We start from the raw sequence: 26,665 nt of genomic DNA, 5'->3' as shown, positions 1-26,665 counted from the left end.
TTTTCTTGTAGAAACTCTTCCGGAAAGAAGTAAAGCCTCCATTCAGACCTGCAGTCGCTCGACCTGATGACACATTCTACTTTGACTCTGAGTTCACCTCCCGCACTCCTAAAGGTCAGAGTGTAAAACTGTTGCCCCACATGGTGCTCTGTTTTATTCCTCAGCTGTAAATCAATACAGGATGTGTTTTGGTCATTTCCTTTCAGACTCCCCCGGCGTGCCCCCCAGCGCTGGAGCCCACCAGCTGTTCAGAGGCTTCAGCTTCATTGCATCAAATCTTTTGGAGGAAGAAGGTTTAATGGAGCCGGTCCAGCCCCCTCACCCTGTGGTCCAGGTCAGCTGTCACTCATTAACGGAGATGCCGTTCATCCACTGTGGAGTCAAAAGCACCTCCACAAAGAAATATTTGTAGAAGTCATAGATTGTATAAACATATAGTGGACAAACCCTACAACCTTGAAACTCAAAATCCAGAAGAAACGTTTTGAAGCCCAGAAATTGCTGAAACAGGTGTTGCCATGTTAAATAAATGGCTAAATAGGTGGAGAATGGGCAAGACCGTTCTTGACCTGGACATAGCAAATGAAACCCAAACATGCCCCCCCCAATTTTCCTGTTATTGAGCGAGCTAAGCTAACAGGCTAGTCTTGGTTCTGCTGTTTATAGGACAGTGCAGTCTCATTTGAACCCCTCTGTGATATTGCGGGATTTGACCACTTCTGGGGACAGCCTCCCGATGTGCAATACAAACACAGCATAACGTCACACAGGCAAATGGGAGAGGATGTGTCAGTAAGTGTTAGCCTACACAGCTAGCTAGAGTGGTTGTGTTCTGTCAGCTCCACAACCGCCTCAATACGTTTGAGCTCTGGGTCATAAACAAACTGCAACACGTCCACTTTCCATCGCATCGTCACTTTTTCTTTGCATTTTCACTTTGTTTGCCGTGTAATTTGCCCAGAAACTCAGAGAGGGCTGTCCCCGGATGTAGGATTATTGCGTCATATGCGTCATATTTTAACCCTTTAGCGCCGGGCCTCAAAAGAGACTGCGCTGCCCAATTAAACTGTATTTTTGAGGTCTGACTAGCGTTTTTCATCATCGTTTGCTTTGGTGTGGGCTTTAAAAAATGATTATCTGCTTATTTCCTTAGTAATTATGGATTAATTATGTTATCAAGGCACTAATAGCAGCTAAAAGTGCTAATGCCATTAAAATTCAAAATAAAACTAGACAAAAATTCGATTTAATGGAAATTCTGAAACATCTTAAATGATCTGTTATGACAAGTAACCACAGAAAAAGACATATTATTACAGACATTTGTAAGAAAATGATCAGAAAGGACAAACACGGTCCTCCACAGCAGCTAGCAGCCTCTGTGCTAGCGCAGCTCTGAGTTCTGCGTAGCGGCACAAACTAGGTGTCACTCAAAGTGACCACGCCCCCAATTATGCATAAATTTGTGTCTTTAAATGTTTTTAAGGAGGTGGGGGCTAAAATACCACAAACAATTGTCATTGCCAGGCGGTAAATGTTCCTTTTTGCTCTAAAGTTGGACAAAAAGAAAGCTAGATATATGAAAAATGCATGTAATCCAGGCAGGAAGAAAGATGGCGAATATCTTGACCGTGGTAAAGAAATCTGCTCTAAAGACCTTCAGCTCATTTTTCCTGCTTTGCTGGAGCAGTAATTAGCTGCGTGTGGCAGCTGGAGACAGAGACAGGGAGAAAAGACAAATGTTGCTGGAAATAGATTCTGCATCTTTCTCCCTCCACGACTGTCATTCCTCCACCCGTCCCCTCTTTATTTAATGTCCCACTCTGCCTCTGCAGCAGCTACACGGGAAAAACCTGCTGTTCAGCGACGGCTACGTGCTGAAGGAGGACATCGGCATGGGCTCCTTCTCAGTCTGCAAACGATGCATCCACAAAGCCACCAACACGGAGTACGCCGTGAAGGTCTGAACACATCCACACACACTTAGATATTAAAACACTTCACAGAAAACAAAATTTTTTAGATGATTTGCAATTCCAGGCATGTTAAAAGAAGTTTATTCAAAACAGAGGTGGGCACCATTCAGTTAATCATCAGCTAATTTCAGCGAACATTGAGAACCATTTTTGGACCAATTTGCTCCCATTAAATATATTTCTGCTAATTTTAACTCCGGTTTAAGTTACATGCTTGTTAGATTGGAATTTTTACACTAATCCAATAAGCGAACTCAAGACGCAAAGGCAACCACAATCACCTCGAGGACATTGAGGAGCAGGACGTCAAGATAGAGTAAATGCATTAATTATAAATTTTTCCCTGTGTATTTTTATTTCTTAATCATTCTTATTTGTTTAATACTTCATGACTAAACTGCATGTTTAGGGGGAACTGATGTTAACCCCTTAACGCCTATTGTCGCATATATGCTACAATATTTGACTCAAATATGCAACATACCAAATTGACCAGTATGCCTGTTGTCGCAAATTTGCAACATACCATTATTATTATTATAACATTATAACATAAATTATTACCAAAATACCAAAATTACTATTTATTTTTTGTGCAAAAGTATAATTAATAATCTCAACATTATTTACCATCTACTTAAAGGCAAAAACACACAAAACATTTTTTTATATACAGCTATATAAATTCAGGCATTAAGGGGTTAAAATTTCCTTTAATTATATATATATATATATATATATATATATATATATATATATATATATATCGATCACTGTCTTCTGAATGTTTTTGGAGACCTTGTTTATGTTACAATATATTAAAATTTCAGCTCTTTAGGACTGTTTTTCAAGTTTTTATACCCTCCCCCCAAACAATCCAAGCTAGAGCTAAATTCATATAATAATAAAAGTCAGTGGTTTGCAGTAGCGTCAACTAAATGTGTTAGTGATTTGCTGGTTTAGTGCTGTCACGGTTAACGTATCCGTTAGTGGTTTAGCGGTTATCTAAGCTAACTTTGTACTGGTTTACTGCTGTCACAGATAACTTATGTGTTAGCAGATTACCGGGTATCAAAGCTAACTTTAAAGTTCACTATAGTAAATTACCAGTTTATTGCTGTCACAGGTAACATCTGTTAGCGGTTATCAAAGCTATCTTTTAAGTTAGCTATGCCCACCACTGCATCAAAGTAGGCTATTGTCACTAAATGCGTAGTATTGCCCTGGTAGTATTACACTCTTTTCCTGTTAGTGATTTGCTGGTTTAGTCCTGTCACGGTTAACTTATCTGTTAGCGGTTTAGCGGTTATCTAAGCTAACTTTTTACTGGTTTACTGCTGTCACGGATAATTTATGTATTAGCAGATTAGCAAATATCAAAGCTAATTATAAAGTTCACTATAGTAAATTACCAGTTTATTGCTGTCGCAGGTAACTTATCTGTTAGCGGTTATCAAAGCTATCTTTTAAGTTAGCTATGCCCACCACTGCATCAAAGTAGGCAATTGTCACTAAATGCGTAGTATTGCCCTGGTAGTATTACACTCTTTTCCTGTTTGCAACTGCACACATTTTGTACAGTGATGTTGTTCATTTCGTATATTGCACAGGAATTTGTTGCCCCTGGTAGTAACACCATAATTATTCTAATAAAATTGCAGCAAAGTGCACTGAAATAAACCTGAATTCTGATGGTAACCTGATTCAGATGGTAATGGTCTTGGAATTGAGAACATGCCAATGTCAGAGGCACCTCCATATCCTCCATCCTCTATATATCATATAACTAATCAATTGTGCACTCACATATTTACTTTATGAACCAAACCAACTGAAAGAAACAGGTGTTGTTGTAGGTATTGGTTTGAAAAACACGTTTCTGTATAGGCTCTCAGTTGTCCAGGTGGTTTCCATAGTAGAGAAGCTTGAATCTTCGTTTCTGTTATTCTTCTCTACAAGAGTCAAGACAGAAGTCAGACTAACAGAGCAAGAATTTTCGCTGAGGAAGCTTCTGCGATTAGAAGCGAAACGTCCTTGCATCAAGCAACCCAGTCCAGTCGAAGATTCAAGCTTCTCTACTGTGAAAAACACAGTAAATGTTTGCCCACACTGCAAAAACACAAAAATCTTACCAAGCACATTTGCCTAATTTCTAGTGCCGTATTTTCCGAAGTATAAATTGCGCTGGACTGTATCACCTATTACAAAAAAAAAAAAAAAAAAAAAAAAAGCCTATTGAAGAGGAAAATACACCGGATTATAAATCTCATCATTTTTTCTGTATTATCAGCTCATTAAATTAGCATTTTTGTGCATTTTTGAAGTGCACTTCTTATTATTGGAATTCATTCTAATCTTTCTAAACAACACAACCTCTTCAAAATCTGAGTCTAAAAAGTTTTTCATCTCAGATATGACTCCAAATGACTTTTTCACTTAAGATTTTCACGATGTATTATTTAAATAAAAGTCATTATATCTCACAGAAATTGTACTTGTTAAGTGGTTTTGTCTTCTATTAAATGCAGATTAGATATTTTGAATTTAAATTGGACAAACATACTTGGTGAGATCATGGGCTTTTGCAGTGTCACGTGTGCGTAACCTAAGCACTCACCCTGCGGTGTTGCTCAATGATATATTTAACATGGCTGATTTGTCCATCGAAGAACAAAACAAAACCATTATTTTGAGGGATGAAAACTGTATAATAACAATTTCTTTTATGTGGCAGATGATTGACAAGACCAGCACTGACCCCTCTGAGGAGATTGAGATTCTACTTCGGTACGGTCAGCACCCCAACATCATTACGCTGAAAGATGTGAGTGTGCACACACAAACACACCCCACAAAGGTTTAAAAAAAAATAATAATTTGACGAAATTGGTCGAAAGTTGACAGATTAATGTGCCGTTGTTTTGGTCTCAGGTGTACGATAACGGTAAGCAGGTGTTCATGGTGACGGAACTGATGCGTGGTGGAGAGCTGCTGGATCGGATCCTCAAACAGAAGTTTTTTTCCGAACGGGAGGCCAGCACAGTGCTGCACACCATCACTAAGACTGTCGAGTACCTCCATTCACAGGGGGTGAGGAACCCTTACACTAATAATCCACAGCATGGATGCATGGATCCTTAATCGTGTTGCTTTTAGAGCTCAATTGATATAGCAGTTGGACGATAATATTGGCCGACATCGGTTATTTTTCCCGACATGAAAAGTTTTATTTTACTGGCTAAACAATGCAGTTTGGCTGTTGGAAATTGTGTCATTACTTAGTTTGGCCACAGAGGGTGCTCAATGACATTGTTTACAATGCGGTCAAGCATGGCTGGGACCCCCATCACTACTCAGTCACATTAGCTACAAGACATAGAAGAAAAGCGATCAGCTAGCCTTAATCTTCAATCAGAGCAAGCATTTTATAGCAACAAGAAGTAGTCGCTATACTGCCAGCTAAGCGGGACCAAAATAGACTAGTGGTTTATTATAAGTATGCAAATCCTGAGTGAGGAAACATGGCAGCTGCCAGTCCGAGTGAAGGCAGCTTGATGTATATTGGTTAGGTGGTTGTTGGTTATATTTATAGTTATTTAAAATAAAGTTCATGTTTAAAGTGTAAAACGTCCACCCTCACTTACATTTTGTATGAGAACTGTTTGATAATGAATGTTAGGAGTTCTTGGCGTTATTTATGTCTATATTGTCAGATGTCGTATATCGTATCAGAAGGTTTTTTTTTACCATCTAATATCTGTGTCGGCCCCAGTGTTGTATAGTAACAAAGTAAAAATACTTCACTACTGTACTTAAGTACGTTTTGGGAGACTTTGTACTTGAGTTTTTTTTACCGTAATTCAGCTTACTTTCACTTTTACTTCACTACATTTCTGACCTTAATTGCATACTTCTACTCCGATACATTTTCTATGCGCCATGCCGTTACTCATTACAAAAAAAAACACACGAAAAAAGTTGTGTTTTCACCCAGAGACACCACTGATTACTAGTGACTGCAACGAAGTCAGGCCGATTTGTCATGAGGCATGTCCAGTAGGCTTTTTTGCAGTTGTGCACTTGGGGGGTGTTTGTCAGGAAAATTATCATTATTCTACATTGATTACAGACCTGCAGCAGGTCTGTATAATCAACTTTTCTGCAGCGTGGCTTTGCTTTGAACCTTGAACCAATCGAAGCAGTGATTTGCAGGTCGAAGCAGTGCTTCGATCTACGATTCGTGGATTTTAGTTCGCTTTGTCCTAAATTTTTCCCGCTAAAACCCTGAAGAGCATATGTCTGTGAGTAATATTTAATATTTTTATGTTAAACCGACCTGTTATGGTCTTCTGAAACAGTTGATAGATGTATTGTATAACTTAAAAACGGGACCGATGCTAACGCGTTAGCATGTCTATGGCGTTTTCAATGTTAAAGGTAGCATTAAGCTGTTCGCATCAGCACGTTTGTGTTGATTTGTTTTCTGTATAATTAATGGCTCAGCGTTTGTTGTCAAAAGAGTCAAATAGTCATTTTTTAAATTTAGTTTTATTCATATATTATAGCACCAACAATAATAGTCTACATAATAGACAATAATAGTCAATAATAATAGACTTATGTTACAATACAATTTTAGAGAAAGAGACAAAAAGAGCCTAATGAAACAAAACAAAATTGAAAAGATAAAACCATGTAACAATGAAAATAAATAAATGCATATAGAAATAAATAACGGTTTCCTGTGAACACCTAGTGAGTAGCCTACTATTGTTTAGGTTTTGAAACCTTGTTTCTGAAGTCTTTTGTGTGATGTGCACAATTTTCAGTATTTTGACTAATACTACCAGTCATTTACAAGCCTAGATAAACTTTTATTTAAAAAAAATTAGTCCGTTTTTGATTATTAACATTTACTTGTACTTTTACTTTCAATACTTCAGTACATTTAGCTGTACATTACTTGTCATACTTAAGTACAATAAATACTAGATACTTTAAGACTTTTACTTGAGTAGCATTTCAATCAGTGACTTGAACTTCTACCAAAGTCATTTTTTAAATGGGTATCTGTACTTTTACTTAAGTGTGATTTTCCGGTACTTTATCCAACACTGGTCGGCCCCGTAACACCCATATCGGTTGGGCTGTAGTTTCTTTCCTGACTCCAGCTATCCATATAGATTTGACAGAAATAGAAATGCAACAAAACACAAGTTAATGTTGGGAGGGGGGTTCCGGATTTAACGACAGTTCCTCTTATTATCGTCATTACATTTTATTATGTTCTTTCTTTGTTCAGGTGGTCCACAGAGACCTGAAGCCCAGCAATATCCTCTACGTTGATGAGTCTGGAAATCCAGAGTCCATCAGGATCTGTGACTTTGGCTTTGCTAAGCAGCTGCGTGCTGACAATGGCTTACTGATGACCCCGTGCTACACGGCTAACTTTGTTGCGCCTGAGGTGAATAAACTAACTGTTCACTCTCACGTCTTTAGTCCAGGATCAGTTTGTCAGTTAGTTGTATCGGTGGCTGTTGCTGAAATGTGCTTTGGATTATTTCTGTTGCGTCGTAGGTGTTGAAGCGTCAGGGTTATGATGAAGGATGTGACATCTGGAGTTTGGGAGTCTTGCTGTACACGATGCTGGCCGGGTACGTCTACATGTAAACTTTACTAAGATGTGGATTTTTCATTTTCACTGCTCTTCAAAGTCACTCTGTCCTCTGTCTTACTGCTTAAACCAGATTTACTCCATTTGCCAATGGACCCGAGGACACCCCGAATGAGATTCTGAACAGGATAGGCAACGGTCATTTCAGCCTGTCTGGAGGCAACTGGGACACTGTATCCAACTCTGCCAAGGTAACACCTCCAGTTCTGACTCATTAAATCGTCTTTACTGAATGCAGAATCTTGTTCCAGAGAGACAGATCTGGTCTTCTGTCCCACTGATAGCTTCATATTTTATGTTTTTCTTCTAGGAGCTTGTTTCCAAGATGCTTCATGTGGATCCCCATCAGAGACTGACTGCTAAGCAGGTCCTTAGACACCCCTGGATTGTCCAGCGAGACAAACTATCCAATAGCCAGCTGCCACACCAGGACCCCAAACTGGTCAAGGTAACATGGCAAAGTGCAGTCTATCAATATACCATTAATCACCAAAACCCTCTTAACTTAGGAATGTTCTCGGATAAAAAGTTGCCAAAAATTGATTGGAAAACTTGTTGAATTTGAATAAAAATAAAAGGCTATGTTGAATGATTGGTCTTGTACTGAACAAGGTGGTATTACCCGCGTGCATGAAGTCACTCTAGGAGTTGGGTAGGTGAGGTATAGTATTAATAAGTATGTGGACACTGCATTTAGGATGGAATTTCTCAATAAACGGAACAATTCATTGCCCAGTGGAAATCTATCCTTTGACCCCAGTGACCTTGGCCTTCACTCCAGAGGATTTACTTGTGGCTCATCTAGTTTCTTAATGTCTATCTAGCAGTAAACAGAATATCTCTGGGTTTTGGACAGAACAAGACATTTGAAGGCATCATCTTAGTTTATGGAAAATATTGATAAATATTTTTCAGAATTTTCTGACATTTTATGGACCAAACAGCTAATCGGTTAATTGAGGAAATAATCAATTGCTTAATCAATGATGACGATAACTTTAAGTTACAGACCTACTTCATACATGGGGTGAAAGTTTGATCCTAGTCTAGCGGAGCAGGACAACAAACAAACAGGCAGACATGACCTTGACCTTAACCCCAAAGACTGACCTTTGGCAAATTTGACCTTACCATGCAAATTCAGGGACTCACCATAATATGTGCCAAGTGTGGTGCAAATTGGAGTTGGGGGGGAATATCCAAATTTGGAGGTTTGACGCAATGACCTTGACCTTCGCTGAAACATCCTCACCATACTTAATGAATTATCCCACAGTTTGCTCTGACATTATGTTCTGCTTGCTGCCGTTTGTTTACAGGGTGCGATGGCGGCCACCTACTCCGCTCTGAAGAACTCTCAGCCCACTCCAGAGCTCAAGCCCATCGAGAGCTCCTTCCTGGCCCAGAGGCGCGTTAAGAAGCTCCCCTCCACCTCCCTGTAGGGACTTGAAACCAGCCAGTCAGCTGACTGGAGACTGACCAAATCCGCACCTCCTGGCTTTAACCACCCAGTCAGCTCGCTCGGGGAATGATGTTCACCCGCTACAACCAGCCTAGGAACACTGACTGTGGTCCTGCCCTGTCTTTTGGAGTCAAACGTCCTGCTCTTGCTGTCATCTTCTTTGGCTCTGAGTTGTTTTTTTTTTCCCATGGGCGTGCAAAAGATCATGAAAGGTGGAGCGGGGGCACTTAGGGCTTAAAACAAAAAGGGAGGGACGGGTTTTCGGTTGACTTGTTTGTGCCGTATGTACTTGAGTGCGTGCGAGTGATGCGTGACCTGCAACAGCGTCACTGCAGCCACGCCTTTGATTGTAACGATGAACGTTTTCCTTCCTCCTCACTGCTGTTATCGGTTGTCATTCGGCTCGCTGCACGTCTGTCCGCCTGTTTTGTCGTCTGTCTTCTTTTGTAAAGTTGACAAGCTTTATATAGTGCTGCCAAAAAAGCTGTGCCCACAGCACGGAAACCACAGTGCTGTCGAACTGCTGTGAAATGTTTTTTGAAGGAGCATTATTACCGTAAACCTGATTTTTTTTTTTTTTTTTTAACCATAAATGCCTGTTCGGCTTTGGTATATCCATAACACTTGGATTCTGGGGAATGTTGATTGCTGACGGTTTAGTTCCTGTTGATCTGTGCTTGTTTGTTGTGTGTGTGTGCGTGTGCGCATCAGTTGCATGACTTGAATTGTGCGTCTGTGTGTATCTGTGTGTATGTCTGGGTGTTTGCATCATGACACGCTGCCGAGTCCTCTCTCTCTCTCTCTCTCTCTCTCTCTCTCTCTCTCTCTCTCTCTCTCTCTCTCTCTCTCTCTCTGTGTGTGTGTGCGCTCGGTCGACCACTTGCGATGTCTGTTTTTTTGTGTTTACTACAAAAACTCGTAAAATCGGTGGCTTTCTGTGAAAGGAACGTGCACACGGAAACAATGCAGCATGATAAATTGCTTCTTTTTCTGATCTTTTCTACGTGTTTCTTGAATATTGAATGCCGTTTTTGTGTGTTTGCCGCTTTTGATGTTGTTTCATTTTGTTCGGAGAAAGTGGTAATTGTAAAAAAACAAACAGATACGCCGAGGGCATTGCAGGAAATCACATGGCCGTGCAAGCCCCTCCCTGTGTTTGTGGAGGCGGGACTGACCTTTGTCTTTATGAAGCAGTCTCTCCCTTTAAAATGTGTCACGTCACTGGTTGTTAAAGCCACGCCCCCTACAGGCAGTGGTATTTATCCTTTATCCTGCTTATTCTCTGATTATCTGACTTGTGCATTAATTTTATTGACAGCAGAGGCTGGAATCTGCAGCCTCACAGGGTAGGTCCTCCTTTACGTTGGCGCCTGGATCTCCTGCTGAGGCAGAATGTCTTAAACCAAACACAGCCAGGAGAGGGAAAAGGGAAAGAAAACCCGCGAGGATGAAAACTGCACCAACCAGCTGTCTTACCTCAGAAGGGATCAAAACTTGTATCATTCTTGTTTTTGGTGTCAGAGCGCTCCCTCCTTTCATTAAATTTATGGCAAGATGTTTATTGTATCATAAAGATGAAGATTTTTATATCTTACAAATATTAAACATTGAGTTGCTACAACATACTGGCTCATGTTGTGTTTTTTTGATTAGATTGCACTTTTCAAGTTCATCTTTTTGAGGCATCTGTCTTGTAAATCAAGTCACAGTGGTTTCATACAATCATTTAATCAAAACAGCAGCCCCCCCCCCACCCAAAAAAAACCTCCAGACATAAACGTTGTGTACTTCTAAAGCTACAGTGTTCGGGATGTAGTGTCACCTAGTGGTGAGGCTGCAGACTGCACTATGCTATAACTGGCCATGTTTTTGCTTGCCTTCATATTCTCACTTCTTTGATGACAAGAATTTGTGTGTCCTTACCTTCTCTTGTAATAAGCAATATGTATGATACCCCACTTCACAAAAATGAGGGTTCTAAACTGATTAACCTGCACTAAAGAAACTGATCATATAATTTGATATCTTCTTGCAATTGCATTCGAACTTTATCAGATATTTTTGCATCTGTAATTCGTTATGTTCTGTGATGTACACACACAGAATCATAGCAGCTTGCAGATTTATTTATTTATTTATTGTCATTTAGGATGTTGACCAACTTTTGTCTAAAGCTATGATTCAAAGAATGGATGACACTACTTCTAAATAATAAAATATGATGTGCAGGATGTACATTAAATCTTTGACAACTAGTAATATTTATTATGTTTAAGCAGCCTTGATTAATACATCTGGTGTTCACATGATATGTATGAGACAAACAATAAAATGGTATGTAATTAATTAGACACTATAATATCATATGGTGTCTTTATCTTTGTGTTAGTTATTCCTGTGTCCAGCACATGTTTGACTACAACTCCTTTGTCTCTTAGGCCATCAGACTGTATAACTCCTCACTCAGGAGGAGGAGGAGTAACACGAAGACAGAGGACTGGAAGGAGAGGAACAGTAGACCCCAGTAGCAAGCAGTATTTCTGGTATTTATATTTGTATATTTATAATTGTAAATTGTGTTTTTCTTTCACTTTTGATACTCTGTGTGCTTCCTACCCTGTGTGCTGCTGTGCTTTGCTCCTGGAACCTCAGTTCCCCTGAGGGAGTCTTCCCAAGGGATTAATAAAGTTCTATCTAATCTAACCTACTATAACCCCCAAAATTTCACTGGTCCCATTTAATAAAGTACTTCCAATGCAAATCAAATTTGTATGCGTTTTGTTTGTAGTTATTTAGCTGAACATTAAGGAAATACTCTTGCATCCAATATTACCAATAGTCTTGATTAAAGCAAAGTGGAAAAATTACGTTTAGTTGTTAAATTAAGGGGTGTGTATACTTGTAATCCATTATTTTGTAATATCTATCTATCTATATACATATATAATATATGTATGTATACACTAGCGTGTTGCCCGTGGGGATCCATGGCCTCTAGGTTGGGCAGTGTTTAAAAAAACAGGTATGTGTCATTTTTCAAGGGTGGTAATAAATTATGCAAAGTTTCTAGAATGATTTGGAACAGCGTGCAAGTCCAGAAATTAATTATCAATGTACATTGTTCACTGTCACGTAATATTTGGAATTAATCCAAAAAATATTACTACTGTCAACGCTGCGTGTTGGCGGTGTTCATCCTTGAACCAAAATATATAAGCATACCAAACAAATGCCGGCTCTCCCCAGTTTCTCTGTGATCAAACTCATACATGCACGTATACTCGTACACAGAGACCACTTGGTTTTTAACATGGAGAAGAATGTGTGTGTGTGTGTGTGTGTGTGTGTGTGTGTGTGTGTGTGTGTGTGTGTGTGTGTGTGTGTGTGTGTGTGTGTGTGTGTGTGTGTGTGTGTGTGGATTTGGGTATATATATATATCATAGAACAGTTTAATTACTAAAAATGTCTAATATAATTAATGCTAATTTAATAAATGGCATATATGGAAATAAATTAATAAATGGGCACCACGGTGGCTTAAGTGGTTAGCACTGTTGCTTCACAGCAAGAAGGTTGTGGGCTCGATTTCCACCTGTGGCCTTTCTGTGTGGAGTTTGTATGTTCTCCCCGTGTTGGTGTGGGTTCTCTCCGGGTGCTCTGGTTTCCTCCCACATCCAAAGACATGCAGGTGAGGTAGACTGGAAACTTTAAGTTGTCTGTAGGTGTGTGTTGGTGTGAATGTGTTTGTTTGTGTGTATGTGGCCGTGCGACACACTGGTGTCCTGTCCGGGGTGCACCCCACCTCATGCCCTGTGACTGTCTGGAAACATTTGCAGAATTTAATTTTTATTATTCACTTTTTTTTCCCAGGTGCAGCTGAAAGCTTTGTGTTTCTGCACTTTGCCACTAGAGGGAGATGAAACGCAGCACTGAATTCATTCATTCATAGAGCAGAGTGGGCACTTTCAGTATTGTTCATGACATTCATCTGTGCGTGTCACAGTGTGGATGATGTGTTGATCAAAGTTCTCTTTCATCCCAAAACACAAATGCCATGTGTGCTGTAATAAAAACCATAAGACAGATTGTTTTGTCTGAAGCCGTTGACTATATGAACATGTTTATGTGACAAACACTCATTGATATAAAGGTTTGCTGTGGATCTCCAACATGCTTGTTTTCTAACACCTGCCAGCTCCCGGAGCTGCAGCATCAGGGTCAGGGTCAGGGTCAGACTGCTGATTCTGGTTACAGAAAAGCAGCAACATCTTCCTCGTGCCCGTCACTCTGGACCAATCCTCCATCAGGGCTGATTTTCTCAATCTATTTCAGCTGTCATTTTGAGTACCTAAATTCAAGTGGAGGCTGTTTGGTTTTTAACTGAATAAGATTCATAATAAGGACGCTTCAGAAGCATGTGACACCACATAACAAAACCAAAATAAACGCAAAAACCATCACGATATCTGCAGAATATTCAAAGTGGAACACACACAAAACAATGTGTTAAATCCAGAATAGGAGACTATTACAGACTACAGGCATAACAACATACGGTAATACGAGCAAAGCGGAAATACTGCCCAGTGGGGAAAACATCACAAACCGAACAATATTGTCGTAAGAAGCCGTTAAAAAATCCACAAACCAGACAGCATTGTAGTAAAAAGCTGCAAACTAATGGTAGGTTCTGCAAAATTTATTCAATTTTGAAATTGTTTGATGTTATATAAATTAATGTCATTAATGTCAGCGACATTGAATATATTCATTCATTCATTCATCTACCGCTTAGTCCAATTAAGGGTCGCGGGGGGCTGGAGCCTATCCCAGCAGTTATAGAGCGCAAGGCGGGGTACACCCAGGACAGGACGTCAGTCTGTCGCAGGGCCACAAACAAACACAGACACACACGGACAATTTAAAGATTCCAATTCACCTAACCCGCATGTCTTTGGATGTGGCAGGAAACCGGAGCACCCACGGGGAGAACATGCAAACTCCACACAGAAAGGACACGGGAATTGAACCCACGACCTTCTCGCTGTGAGGCAACAGTGCTAACCACTAAGCCACCGTGCTGCCACATCGAATATATAACGTGTGAAATTCCAAGTGTTCCAATACTTTTGGGGGGCACAGTATCATAACCTTATGATGAGTACAAAATGAGTGTGTGGTATTATTACTGTTTTGTTTCAGAATGTTTAATTGTCACTGTTGTTGCACATGTGAAGTCACAGTCATATCGTATATCATTGATATGACAATATTGAGATACGATAATTTATCCATATTGTACAGCCCTACTGTCAACTAGCTGAAAACTTTGAATACTAATTTACATCTACATTTAAAAAAAATGCTTAACGTGGCAGAGGGTTAGGCGGGCTGTAATTAGGGGGGTCTGGGGTGCCTGTCCCACAGATGACTTCTTCATCCTAGGGACACAGAGCAATCCTGCGTCCTGTGAGCACAGAGCCCAGGCCGGTACATAGGGCTTAAGTAGATCAGCCAAGTAGGGTGGTACCAGTCCATGAACAACTTTATAGGACAGTAGCAGGACCTTAAAATCTGATCTCACAGAAACAGGCCAGTAAAGAGATGCCAAAATGGGAGTAATGTGGTCAAACCTTCTGCTTCGTGTCAAGAGTCTGGCAGCAACCTTTTGAACCAACTGAAGACCCCTGATTCTGGACTGCGGCAACCCAGAAAATAAACATTGCAATAATCCAATCTAGAGAAAACAAATGCATGTTTCAGGGTCTCAGTGTCAGCCATAGACAGGATAGGACCGATCTTCGCTATATTTTGCAGATCAAATCAATTTTATTTATATTGCGCCAAATCACAACAAACAGTTGCCCCAAGGCGCTTTATATTGCAAGGCAAAAGCCATACAATAATTACAGAAAAACCCCAATGGTCAAAACGACCCCATGTGAGCAAGCACTTGGCGACAGTGGGAAGGAAAAACTCCCTTTTAACAGGAAGAAACCTCCAGCAGAACCAGGCTCAGGGAGGGGCAGTCTTCTGCTGGGACTGGTTGGGGCTGAGGGGAGAGAATCAGGAAAAAGACATGCCATGGAAGAGAGCAGAGATCAATCACTAATGATTAAATGCAGAGTGGTGCATACAGAGCAAAAAGAGAAAGAAACACTCAGTGCATCATGGGAACCCCCCAGCAGTCTAAGTCTATAGCAGCATAACTAAGGGATGGTTCAGGGTCACCTGATCCAGCCCTAACTATAAGCTTTAGCAAAAAGGAAAGTTTTACGCCTAATCTTAAAAGTAGAGAGGGTGTCTGTCTCCCTGATCCGAATTGGGAGCTGGTTCCACAGGAGAGGAGCCTGAAAGCTGAAGGCTCTGCCTCCCATTCTACTCTTACAAACCCTAGGAACTACAAGTAAGCCTCCAGTCTGAGAGCGAAGTGTTCTATTGGGGTGATATGGTACTATGAGGTCCCTAAGATAAGATGGGACCTGATTATTCAAAACCTTATAAGTAAGAAGAAGAATTTTAAATTCTATTCTAGAATTAACAGGAAGCCAATGAAGAGAGGCCAATATGGGTGAGATATGCTCTCTCCTTCTAGTCCCCGTCAGTACTCTAGCTGCAACATTTTGAATTAACTGAAGGCTTTTCAGGGAACTTTTAGGACAACCTGATAATAATGAATTACAATAGTCCAGCCTAGTGGAAATAAATGCATGAATTAGTTTTTCAGCATCACTCTGAGACAAGACCTTTCTAATTTTAGAGATATTGCGCAAATGCAAAAAAGCAGTCCTACATATTTGCTTAATATGCACATTGAAGGACATATCCTGATCAAAAATGACTCCAAGATTTCTCACAGTATTACTAGAGGTCAGGGTAATGCCATCCAGAGTAAGGATCTGGTTAGACACCATGTTTCTAAAATTTGTGGGGCCAAGTACAATAACTTCATGGATGGAAGAAAGCAGTCCTTTAATGTAGAAGTCAAAGGACAACATAGGATCAAAAATTACCCCAAGGTTCGCCAATTTGTCCGTATGACATATAACACACGGACATAAACGAAGCACTAGGTGGTCAAATTGATGCCGATGTTTCACTGGACCAAGAACCATCATTTCAGTCTTCTCAGAGTTCAAAAGCAGGAAATTACTAGACGTCCAACTTCTCATGGAAGCAAGGCAATCCTCTAGGGATTTTATATGAATGAGATTACCAGCAGTTATCGGCATGTACAACTGAGTATCATCAGCATAGCACTGAAAGGCAATCCCAAACGCCACAGTATATGCCCAAGGGGTGCTACATACTTCACCATTTTGGGATTGCCTTTCATTGGGCATTGTGATACATATCAAATCATGATGGGCAGAGGGTGATTGGCATTGTGGCGTTAGTATACTGTAACACATCGATTGGAGGCATGGTTGTAACTAAACAGTGGTCTTGAGTGTGCGTGTGTGCATGTCTGCTGAATGTGTGTATCCAAGTGCATGTGTTTGACTTTATATCAGTCTTTCTGTTGCAGGGATCATTGTGTTTGCAGACTGACTGACACCTGCTGCGCCACATTTGGCAGAAAGATGACGATCATCATCTGCAGGCATCCTGAGAGGATTTGCTGAAACCGGGCTGTTACGCAACCAACAGAATCTTCCAAAAATGAGTATTATGTTAAAAATATAACCCTACTGAGGAATCTTGTTTTGATATCTTGAATCATCACATACAACAAAAACCAGGTTTGCTGCACAACTGAAGAAACATGAAGGAAACAGGAGGATTTTTCCCCCATCATGATTAAGACTCCATCATAATACACCACTTGGTTTCTTCATGTTATCACCTCTGTGGCTTCAGACGTCTATTTTCCAGGGGAAGCTTTTGTCGCTTTTGTATTTTACTCTGCTTCACAGCCGTCTTTATGTTCCCATATCTTTTAAAAGAAGCCTTTCTCTTTTGTTTTGAATAGCTGCAAAAATGACCTTCACCACATACAGTATTTCCTTCCTATTTGTACACTTATTCCTCCTCCATCTTCTTTATTCTTCTCTCTTTTCGTTCTTCTGCCTCTCTCTTCTCAGGGGATCAGTGAAGCTGAAAGCATGAGGAGAGCGGCCCGTGTTGCTAATGCAATTCCAATCCAGAGATAAAAGCAAAGAGCTAAGTGAAATCTCAAACACACACACACACTCACACACAGAGACAGTCGGGCCGCTGACCTCCTAAAACCGTGCACTTTGATGCACTTGAGCTGAAAGCAGGTTATTTAAAACAGGACTTCTTGTTGCTGCAGACACATTTGATTTGTGTTGCACGTGCAGGATGGACTGGATCCCTGTGAACTTATTTTGTGTCTCACCTCTCTGACCGCATCACTAATGCAGTGCTGAGGCAAATCCAATCAATACCTGTCTAGACACAGAGGGTAAAGTTAACTAATCAATGAATGTTATAGGAAGCAAATGAAAAATCAAGACGTTTTCGTGTCCTGTTGCTGGCTGTTATTATGATGGTATTAGCCCATGGGCCAAGCAGGTTTTCGGTACCACTTAAGGTGACGAAATGACACTTAGAATCCAGCCTCAGTGTCCCACAGCCTACACAAAAATGTATGATAACCATCACAGGGCAGCTAGGGCTCAATGAAGAATTACACAGAGGTCAAAATGTAAAAATGCTTCAGTCATGTTGAAAACATTATTTGTCTGATCGTAATGATTCCAAAAAGGTATAGTTTGGACTATCTATGACTGAATGTTCTGGAGTTATGGGGTAAAAACAACACAAATGGTGACAAAGGTCAGTTTCAGTTTGTACAGGGGTCTAAACTTAAAGTTTCCTTCAATTTCAGTAAAAAATTATGCAAATTATTGTTTGGGTTAATAGGGTTCTAAAAAGGAATAGTTTGCACCATCTGTCATGCTTAGTTATCATGTTACAGGGTAACAAGCGTCACAAGTCATAGAATCCAATGGACACTGACTTTGTTTGACCTTTACTTTAGAGACCAAACATCCATCCATCCATCCATCCATCCATTTTCTTCCGCTTTATCTGGAGTTGGGTCGCGGGGGCAGCAGCTCAAGCAAAGCCGCCCAGACCTCCCGATCCACACACACCTCCTCCAGCTCCTCCGGGGGAACCCCAAGGCATTCCCAAGCCAGCTGAGAGATGTAGTCCCTCCAGCGTGTCCTGGGTCTTCCCCGGGCCTCCTCTCAGTGGGACGTGCCCGGAACACCTCTCCAGCGAGGCATCCAGGGGGCATCCAGAAAAGATGCCCGAGCCACCTCAACTGACTCCTTTTGACGTGGAGGAGCAGCAGCTCGACTCCGAGCTCCTCCGAGTGACCAAGCTCCTCACCCTATCTCTAAGGGAGCGCCCAGCCACCCTGCGGAGGAAACTCATCTCGGCCACTTGTACTCGCAATCTCGTTCTTTCGGTCATGAGCCAAATCTCATGACCATAGGTGAGGATCAGAACGTAGATCGATCGGTAAATCGAGAGCTTTGTCCCCCTACTCAGCTCTCTCTTCACCACGATGGTCCGATACAGCGACCGCATCACTGCAGATGCTGCACCGATCCGTCTATCGATCTCACGCTCCATCCGTCCCTCACTCGTGAACAAGACCCCGAGATACTTAAACTCCTCCACTTGAGGCAAGGACACTCCACTGACCTGAAGAGGGCAAAGCACCTTTTTCCGGTCAAGAACCATGGCCTCGGATTTGGAGGTGCTGATCTTCATCCCGGACGCTTCACACTCGGCTGCAAACCGCCCCAGTGCACGCTGAAGGTCCTGATTTGACGAAGCCAACAGAACCACATCGTCCGCAAACAGCAGAGACGAGATTCTGTGGTTCCCAAACCAGACCCCCTCTACACCCCGGCTGCACCTAGAAATTCTGTCCATAAAAATAATGAACAGAACCAGTGACAAAGGGCAGCCCTGGCGGAGGCCAACGTGCACTGGAAACAGGTTTGACTTACTACCAGCAATGCAAACCAAGCTCCTGCTGCGGTTGTACAGGGACCGGATAGCCCTTAGCAAAGGACCCCGGACCCCGTACTCCCGGAGCACTCCCCACAGGGTGCGCCGAGGGACACGGTCGAATGCCTTCTCCAGATCCACAAAACACGTGGACTGGTTGGGCAAACTCCCATGAACCCTCGAGCACCCGATGGAGCGTGTAGAGCTGGTCCAGTGTGCCGCGACCAGGACGAAAACCACACTGCTCCTCCTGAATCCAAGGTTCGACCATCGGTCAAAGTCTCCTCTCCAGTACTCTGGAATAGACCTTACCGGGGAGGCTGAGGAGTGTGATCCCCCTATAGTTGGAACACACCCTCCGATCCCCCTTCTTAAACAGACGGACCACCACCCCGGTCTGCCAATCCAGAGGCACTGTCCCCGATCGCCACGCAATGTTGCAGAGGCGTGTCAGCCAAGACAGCCCCACAACATCCAGAGACTTAAGGTACTCAGGACGGATTTCATCCACCCCAGGAGCCTTGCCACCGAGCAGCTTTCTAACCACCTCGGTGACTTCGGCCTGGTTAATGGATGAGTCCGCCTCCAAGTCCCCAGTCTCTGCTTCCTCTTCGGAAGACGTGACAATGGGATTGAGGAGATCCTCGAAGTACTCCTTCCACCGCCCGACAACATCCCCAGTCAGGGTCAACAGCTCCCCACCCGCACCGTAAACAGTGCGGGTGGAGAGCTGCTTCCGCCTCCTGAGGCGTTGGACGGTTTGCCAGAATCTCTTCGAGGCCAACCAATAGTCCTCCTCCATAGCCTCCCCGAACTCCTCCCAGATCAGATTTTGCCTCTGCAACCGCACAGGCTGCGGCACACTTGGCCTGCCGGTACCTGTCAGCTGCCTCTGGGGTCCCACCTACCAACAAAGATAAGTCGGACTCCTTCTTCAGCTTGATGGCATCCCTTACTTCCGGTGTCCACCACTGGGTTCGGGGATTGCCGCCGCGACAGGCACCAGAGACCTTGCGACCACATCTACGAGCAGCCACATTGACAATGGAGGTGGAGAACATGGTCCACTCAGACTCCATGTCTCCAACCTCCCCCGGGATCTGGGAGAAGCTCTCCCGGAGGTGGAAGTTGAAGACCTCGCTGACAGAGGGTTCCACCAGTCGTTCCCAGCAGACCCTCACGATACGTTTGGGCCTGCCAGGTCTTACCAGCTTCCTACCCTCCTAGCGGATCCAACTCACCACCAGGTGGTGATCAGTCGACAGCTCTGCCCCCTCTTCACCCGAGTGTCCGAGACACGTGGCCGAAGGTCAGATGATACGACTACAAAGTCGATCATCGACCTCCGGCTCAGGGTGTCCTGGTGCCACGTGCACTTATGGACACCCTTGTGCTCGAACATGGTGTTCGTGATGGACAAACTGTGACTAGCACAGAAGTCCAACAACTGAACACCACTTGGGTTCAGATCGGGGAGGCCGTGCTTCCCGATCACCCCACTCCAGGTCTCACTGTTGCTGCCCACGTGGGCGTTGAAATCCCCCAGGAGAACAATGGAGTCCCCAGTCGGAGTGCTATATAGTACCCCTCCCAGGGATTCCTGGAAGGTCGGGTACTCTGCACTGCCACTCGGCCCGTAGGCCGAGACAACGGTGAGAGACCTGTCCCCGACCCGAAGGCGTAGGGATGTGACCCTCTTGTTCACCGGAGTGAACTCCAACACTTGGCGACTGAGCTGGGGAGCAATAAGCAATGCGACCCCAGCTCTCCGCCTCTCCCCATGGGCGACGCCAGAAAAATGAAGCGCCCAGCCCCTATCCAGGAGTTGGGTACCAGAGCCAAAGCTGTGCGTGGAGGTGAGCCCGACTATCTCTAGTCGGTATCTCTCAACCTCCCGCACAAGCTCAGGCTCCTTCCCCCCTAGCGAGGTGACATTCCATGTCCCAACAGCCAGGGGCTGTGAGCATGGACCGGGCCACCGCCACCCAATCCTCTCTGCACCCGACCCCCATGGCCCCCTCTGCAGGTGGTGAACCCACAGGAGGGCGGGCCCACGTCACTCTTTCGGGCTGAGCCTGGCCGGGCCCCATGGGCTAAGGCCCAACCACCAGGCGCTCGCGCGCGAGCCCCAACCCCAGGCCTGGCTCCAGGGTGGGACCCCGGCTCCGCCATACCGGGCGAAGTCACGGTCCTTGATCTTTTACTGGTCATGGAGGTTCTGAACTGCCCTTAGTCTGACCCGTCACCTAGGACCTGTTTGCCTTGGGAGACCCTACAGGGAGCACAAAGCCCCCGACAACATAGCTCCTAGGATCATCTGGGTATGCAAACTCCCCCACCACGATAAGGTGGCAGCTAGAGGGGGAACATTTGATTGTGTTGAATGTTTGGAACACCAAACATTCAACACAATCAAAATTTCATTCATTAATCCTTTTATTTCAACCAATAATTTGCATAATTTTTTTACTGAAATTGAAGCAACTTGAACTTTTGACCCCTGTACAAACTGAAATTTTTGCCATTTTTACCCCATAACTCAAGATCATTCAGTCATAGATAGTCCAAACTATACCTTTTTGGAATCATTATGATCAAACAAATAATGTGGTATAGTTTTCAACATGATTGAAGCATTTTTGCATTTTGACTTCTGTTCTTCATTGACCCCTAGCTGGCTACGAATACCACCCTGGGATGGTTATACATTTTTGCATAGGCTGTGCTACACTGAGGCTGGATTCTAGGTGTCATTTCGTCACCTTACGTGGTACCGATGAGGTCAAAACTGATGACTGGCTCAAGCCCTACGCTGACTTGAGCATTATTCTTGTAGTTTCTTTTTAAAAATGTGAACCAGATTTCTTCTTTTAATCCTGTAACAGCATGAGGTCACGGTCAAGTGCACATTAATTCTGGGACAAACTAATTGGAATCAGGATTATAAACACTGCAATTAAATTGGAGTGAGGTGCTGACAGGATCACAGGAAGCTGAGTGGGGATTTATTTATTTATTTATTTTCAGTTTAATGCTGATTCAAATAGAGCTGCACATCTGGCACTCGAGTGCAGCCAGTAAGTGAAATAATTTAAAATACATATAAAATATTGTCTTTAGTCGTTACTCTTTTGAAAAAGCTCAGAGGCCACTCAAATTTTCAAGATGAAAGAAACACTTGGCACATGGCCGCCATTCTGGTATATTGAATCACACAGAATCTCTCCCCCCCCCCACCACCACCACCACATGGACCATTTTGGATGATCTTGCTGTCTAAGAGTACGTTTTTGACTATGATGTAGTAATTCCAGTACTACCTCTGAAGCCCATTGTGCTGGTTCCTATCCCCATGTATCGACATCAGTCACCCTCTGCACACCGTCTGACTGTACAACTCCTCACTCAGGGGCAGGAAGAGTAACAGGAAGACAGACGACAGGAAGGAGAAGAGCTATGGTAGCCAGTGAACCAGAAGTGAACAGTATTTCTGCAATTTATATTTGTGTATTTGTATTTGCAAATTGTTTTTTACTTTCACTTTTTATACTCTGTGTGCTTCTTACCCTGTGTGCTGCTATACAGTGCTGCTGGAACCTCAGTTTTCCTGAGGATGACTTTCCAAGGGATTAATAAAGTTGTATCTATTTGAATCTAATCTAATGTAATCATAGTATGAATTACACGACTGGGACACCATTAAGTCCATCACAGGTTACTTTCCCAGCTACGTCTGGCACCTTTTGGAGCTGGTTGAACCGCGATGATGCAGATGAAGTGTCTTGTCCAGGGACACAGACAGGACTGGGACGCGAACACTCTGCATGCAAACAACGTCAATTAGTGAAGCAGATAAGTATGATTTCTTGCCAGAATTGTTCACTTGATGATGCAAGCATCAGATTTGACATGAATGTTCTTCATAAATCAGTGTTTGAGAAAAAAGTGCTGGCCACTTGAAAATCCAATATGGCGGCCAGGTAGGGGTCAATGAAGAATTACACAGGGGTCAAAGTTTAAAATGCTCCAATCATATTGAAAACTATACCACATTATGTGTCTGGTCACAAAGATTGCAAAAAGGTATAGTGTGGACTATCTGTGACTGAATGTTATGAAGTTATGGGGTAAAAACAGCAAGAATGGTGACAAAGGTCAGTTTCAGTTTGTACAGGGGTCAAAAGTTAAAGTTACCCCAGTTTTGGTAAAACGTGGTGCAAATTATTGGTTGAGTTAACAGGGTTTCAAAAAGGAATAGTTTGCACCATGTGTCATGCTCAGTTGTCACGTTACAGGGTAACATGTGTCACGCATTTACGCAATATCTCTAAAATCAGAAAGGTCTTGTCTCAGAGTGATGCTGAAAAACTAATTCATGCATTTATTTCCTCTAGGCTGGACTATTGTAATTCATTATTATCAGGTTGTCCTAAAAGTTCCCTAAAAAGCCTTCAGTTAATTCAAAATGCTGCAGCTAGAGTACTGACGGGGACTAGAAGGAGAGAGTATATCTCACCCATATTGGCCTCTCTTCATTGGCTTCCTGTTAATTCTAGAATAGAATTTAAAAGTCTTCTTCTTACTTATAAGGTTTTGAATAATCAGGTCCCATCTTATCTTAGGGACCTCGTAGTACCATATCACCCCAATAGAGCGCTTCGCTCTCAGACTGCAGGCTTACTTGTAGTTCCTAGGGTTTGTAAGAGTAGAATTGGAGGCAGAGCCTTCAGCTTTCAGGCTCCTCTCCTGTGGAACCAGCTCCCAATTCAGATCAGGGAGACAGATACCCTCTCTACTTTTAAGATTAGGCTTAAAACTTTCCTTTTTGCTAAAGCTTATAGTTAGGGCTGGATCAGGTGACCCTGAACCATCCCTTAGTTATGCTGCTATAGACGTAGACTGCTGGGGGGTTCCCATGATGCACTGTTTCTTTCTCTTTTTGCTCTGTATGCACCACTCTGCATTTAATCATTAGTGATCGATCTCTGCTCCCCTCCACAGCATGTCTTTTTCCTGGTTCTCTCCCTCAGCCCCAACCAGTCCCAGCAGAAGACTGCCCCTCCCTGAGCCTGGTTCTGCTGGAGGTTTCTTCCTGTTAAAAGGGAGTTTTTCCTTCCCACTGTAGCCAAGTGCTTGCTCACAGGGGGTCGTTTTGACCGTTGGGGTTTTACATAATTATTGTATGGCCTTGCCTTACAATATAAAGCGCCTTGGGGCAACTGTTTGTTGTGATTTGGCGCAATATAAAAAAAATTGATTGATTGATTGACATGCCATAGAATCCAATGGATGCCGACATTGTTTGACGGTTATTTGCAAACCAAGCATGCAACACATGCAAAACTATTCCATTTATTAATCCTATTAGTTCAATCAATAATCTGCACCACGTTTTACCAAAACTGGGGCAGCTTTAACTTTTGACCCCTGTACAAACTGAAACTGACTTTTGTCACCATTCTTGCTGTTTTTACCCCATAACTTCAGAACATTCAGTCATAGATAGTCCACACTATACCTTATATCTTTGTGACCAGACACATAATGTGGTATAGCTTTCAATATGATTGGAACATTTTTAGATTTTGACCCCTACCTGGCCGCCATATTGGATTTTCAAGTGGCCCGCACTTTTTTCTCAAACACTGATTTATGAAGAATATTCATGTCAAATCTGATGCTTGTATCACCAAGTGAAAGATTGTTTCAGTTATCTGCTGCACTAAATATTGGGCAACTCGGTGCATATTTATCACACCATCGACACTGGTCAATAAATATATATATACATTTTCTTGGATGGACTTTGAGAACTGATTTAAGATCCTTTTGGGGTGTTGAATCCGAATCTGAGCTCAGATTTCCTTTATCACATCACGGCTTTTTGCAATCTGCATGGTCCGTATTGATGGATTACACAAAAGTTGCTCATTCACTCACAGGTTTGATGCCACTAATCATACACAAAAGCAGCTTCAAAAGCATCGTTTATAAAACAGGTTCATGAAATGTGAACAATATCGTTTATGGCACAGAAGAGGTGTGTGAGACTGCAGCTTTTGCTTCAATTCTTGATACAGGAAATATGTTTTCAGATCTCGAAAACGCAAAAACTAATACCAGATTTGGATTCAGCGCCCCAAATTACCCAAAATCCACTGAAAAACTCCACGCAAGAAAAACTGTGTTGACCTGTGTAATTTCCATACAAAGTCATCTTGAAAATTGTTGCCATTTTGAAAATTTAAGTGGCACTTTGGTTTTCTCACAAAAGTAATGTCTCAGTAATATTTTTTGTCAAGTTTGGAGGTTGTACCACAATTTGAAAGCTTCCCCATTATCTGCTACACTACTTTTAAGAATGCATTGTGTATATAACTTGCCATAGAATGTATCTGTTATAAAATGGAGTTAAAACAGTGGGTTTGTAGATCAACTCACAAAGTGAGGGGATAACCATAATGTAAAATTTCATATATACACTCAACAAAAATATAAACGCAACACTTTTGGTTTTGCTCCCATTTTGTATGAGATGAACTCAAAGATCTAAAACTTTTTCCACATACACAATATCACCATTTCCCTCAAATATTGTTCACAAACCAGTCTAAATCTGTGATAGTGAGCACTTCTCCTTTGCTCAGATAATCCATCCCACCTCACAGGTGTGCCATATCAGGATGCTGATTAGACACCATGATTAGTGCACAGGTGTGCCTTAGACTGCCCACAATAAAAGGCCACTCTGAAAGGTGCAGTTTTATCACACAGCACAATGCCACAGATGTCGCAAGATTTGAGGGAGCGTGCAATTGGCATGCTGACAGCAGGAATGTCAACCAGAGCTGTTGCTCGTGTATTGAATGTTCATTTCTCTACCATAAGCCGTCTCCAAAGGCGTTTCAGAGAATTTGGCAGTACATCCAACCAGCCTCACAACCGCAGACCACGTGTAACCACACCAGCCCAGGACCTCCACATCCAGCATGTTCACCTCCAAGATCGTCTGAGACCAGCCACTCGGACAGCTGCTGAAACAATTGGTTTGCATAACCAAAGAATTTCTGCACAAACTGTCAGAAACCGTCTCAGGGAAGCTCATCTGCATGCTCGTCGTCCTCATCGGGGTCTCGACCTGACTCCAGTTTGTCGTCGTAACCGACTTGAGTGGGCAAATGCTCACATTCACTGGCGTTTGGCACGTTGGAGAGGTGTTCTCTTCACAGATGATGCGAAGGAGATGTGTTGCACTGCATGAGGTAAATAGTGGTCACACCAGATACTGACTGGTATCCGCGCTTGAAAATGGACGGGACATATTCCTGCAGCATCAGCAGTAATGTGTGCTTTGCTTTAAAATGTCACGGTGAAGAGGGAGCTAAGGTCAAAGCTATCAGTTTACGGATAAATGCATATTATAGAAGAACTCAGACTAATGACTGAATGATTTGCATTATGTTGAAAAGATCCAAATGAGGTGTTTTGCTGCTTTCTGATACATTGCAGAGATGTACACACAGTATTACAGTGTGTATACAGTGTGTGTTGCTGAGATGA

General features: G+C 42.6%; 1 protein-coding gene across 5 annotated transcripts in view; it reads left to right on the top strand.

The window, feature by feature from the left end:
• The window catches only part of rps6ka1 (ribosomal protein S6 kinase a, polypeptide 1), a 125,057-nt gene extending 114,850 nt beyond the window's left edge, over positions 1 to 10,207 (top strand). For all 5 annotated transcript variants that reach the window (XM_034195190.1, XM_034195192.1, XM_034195193.1 and 2 more), the window contains 10 exons: positions 12 to 114; positions 207 to 334; positions 1,836 to 1,961; positions 4,711 to 4,800; positions 4,908 to 5,066; positions 7,279 to 7,440; positions 7,554 to 7,630; positions 7,724 to 7,841; positions 7,961 to 8,098; positions 8,970 to 10,207. In XM_034195190.1, the coding sequence (XP_034051081.1) occupies positions 12 to 114; positions 207 to 334; positions 1,836 to 1,961; positions 4,711 to 4,800; positions 4,908 to 5,066; positions 7,279 to 7,440; positions 7,554 to 7,630; positions 7,724 to 7,841; positions 7,961 to 8,098; positions 8,970 to 9,092 (1,224 nt within the window). In that variant the 3' untranslated portion in view covers positions 9,093 to 10,207. The remainder of the gene's footprint in view (positions 1 to 11; positions 115 to 206; positions 335 to 1,835; positions 1,962 to 4,710; positions 4,801 to 4,907; positions 5,067 to 7,278; positions 7,441 to 7,553; positions 7,631 to 7,723; positions 7,842 to 7,960; positions 8,099 to 8,969) is intronic.
• Positions 10,208 to 26,665: the final 16,458 nt, after the last annotated feature.

Source organism: Thalassophryne amazonica, chromosome 19 (genome assembly GCF_902500255.1).
Source record: "Thalassophryne amazonica chromosome 19, fThaAma1.1, whole genome shotgun sequence".
NCBI classification, from domain to species: domain Eukaryota; kingdom Metazoa; phylum Chordata; class Actinopteri; order Batrachoidiformes; family Batrachoididae; genus Thalassophryne; species Thalassophryne amazonica.
The sequence above is the reverse complement of the archived record's forward strand: the minus strand, read 5'-3'. Positions and strand labels throughout refer to the sequence as shown.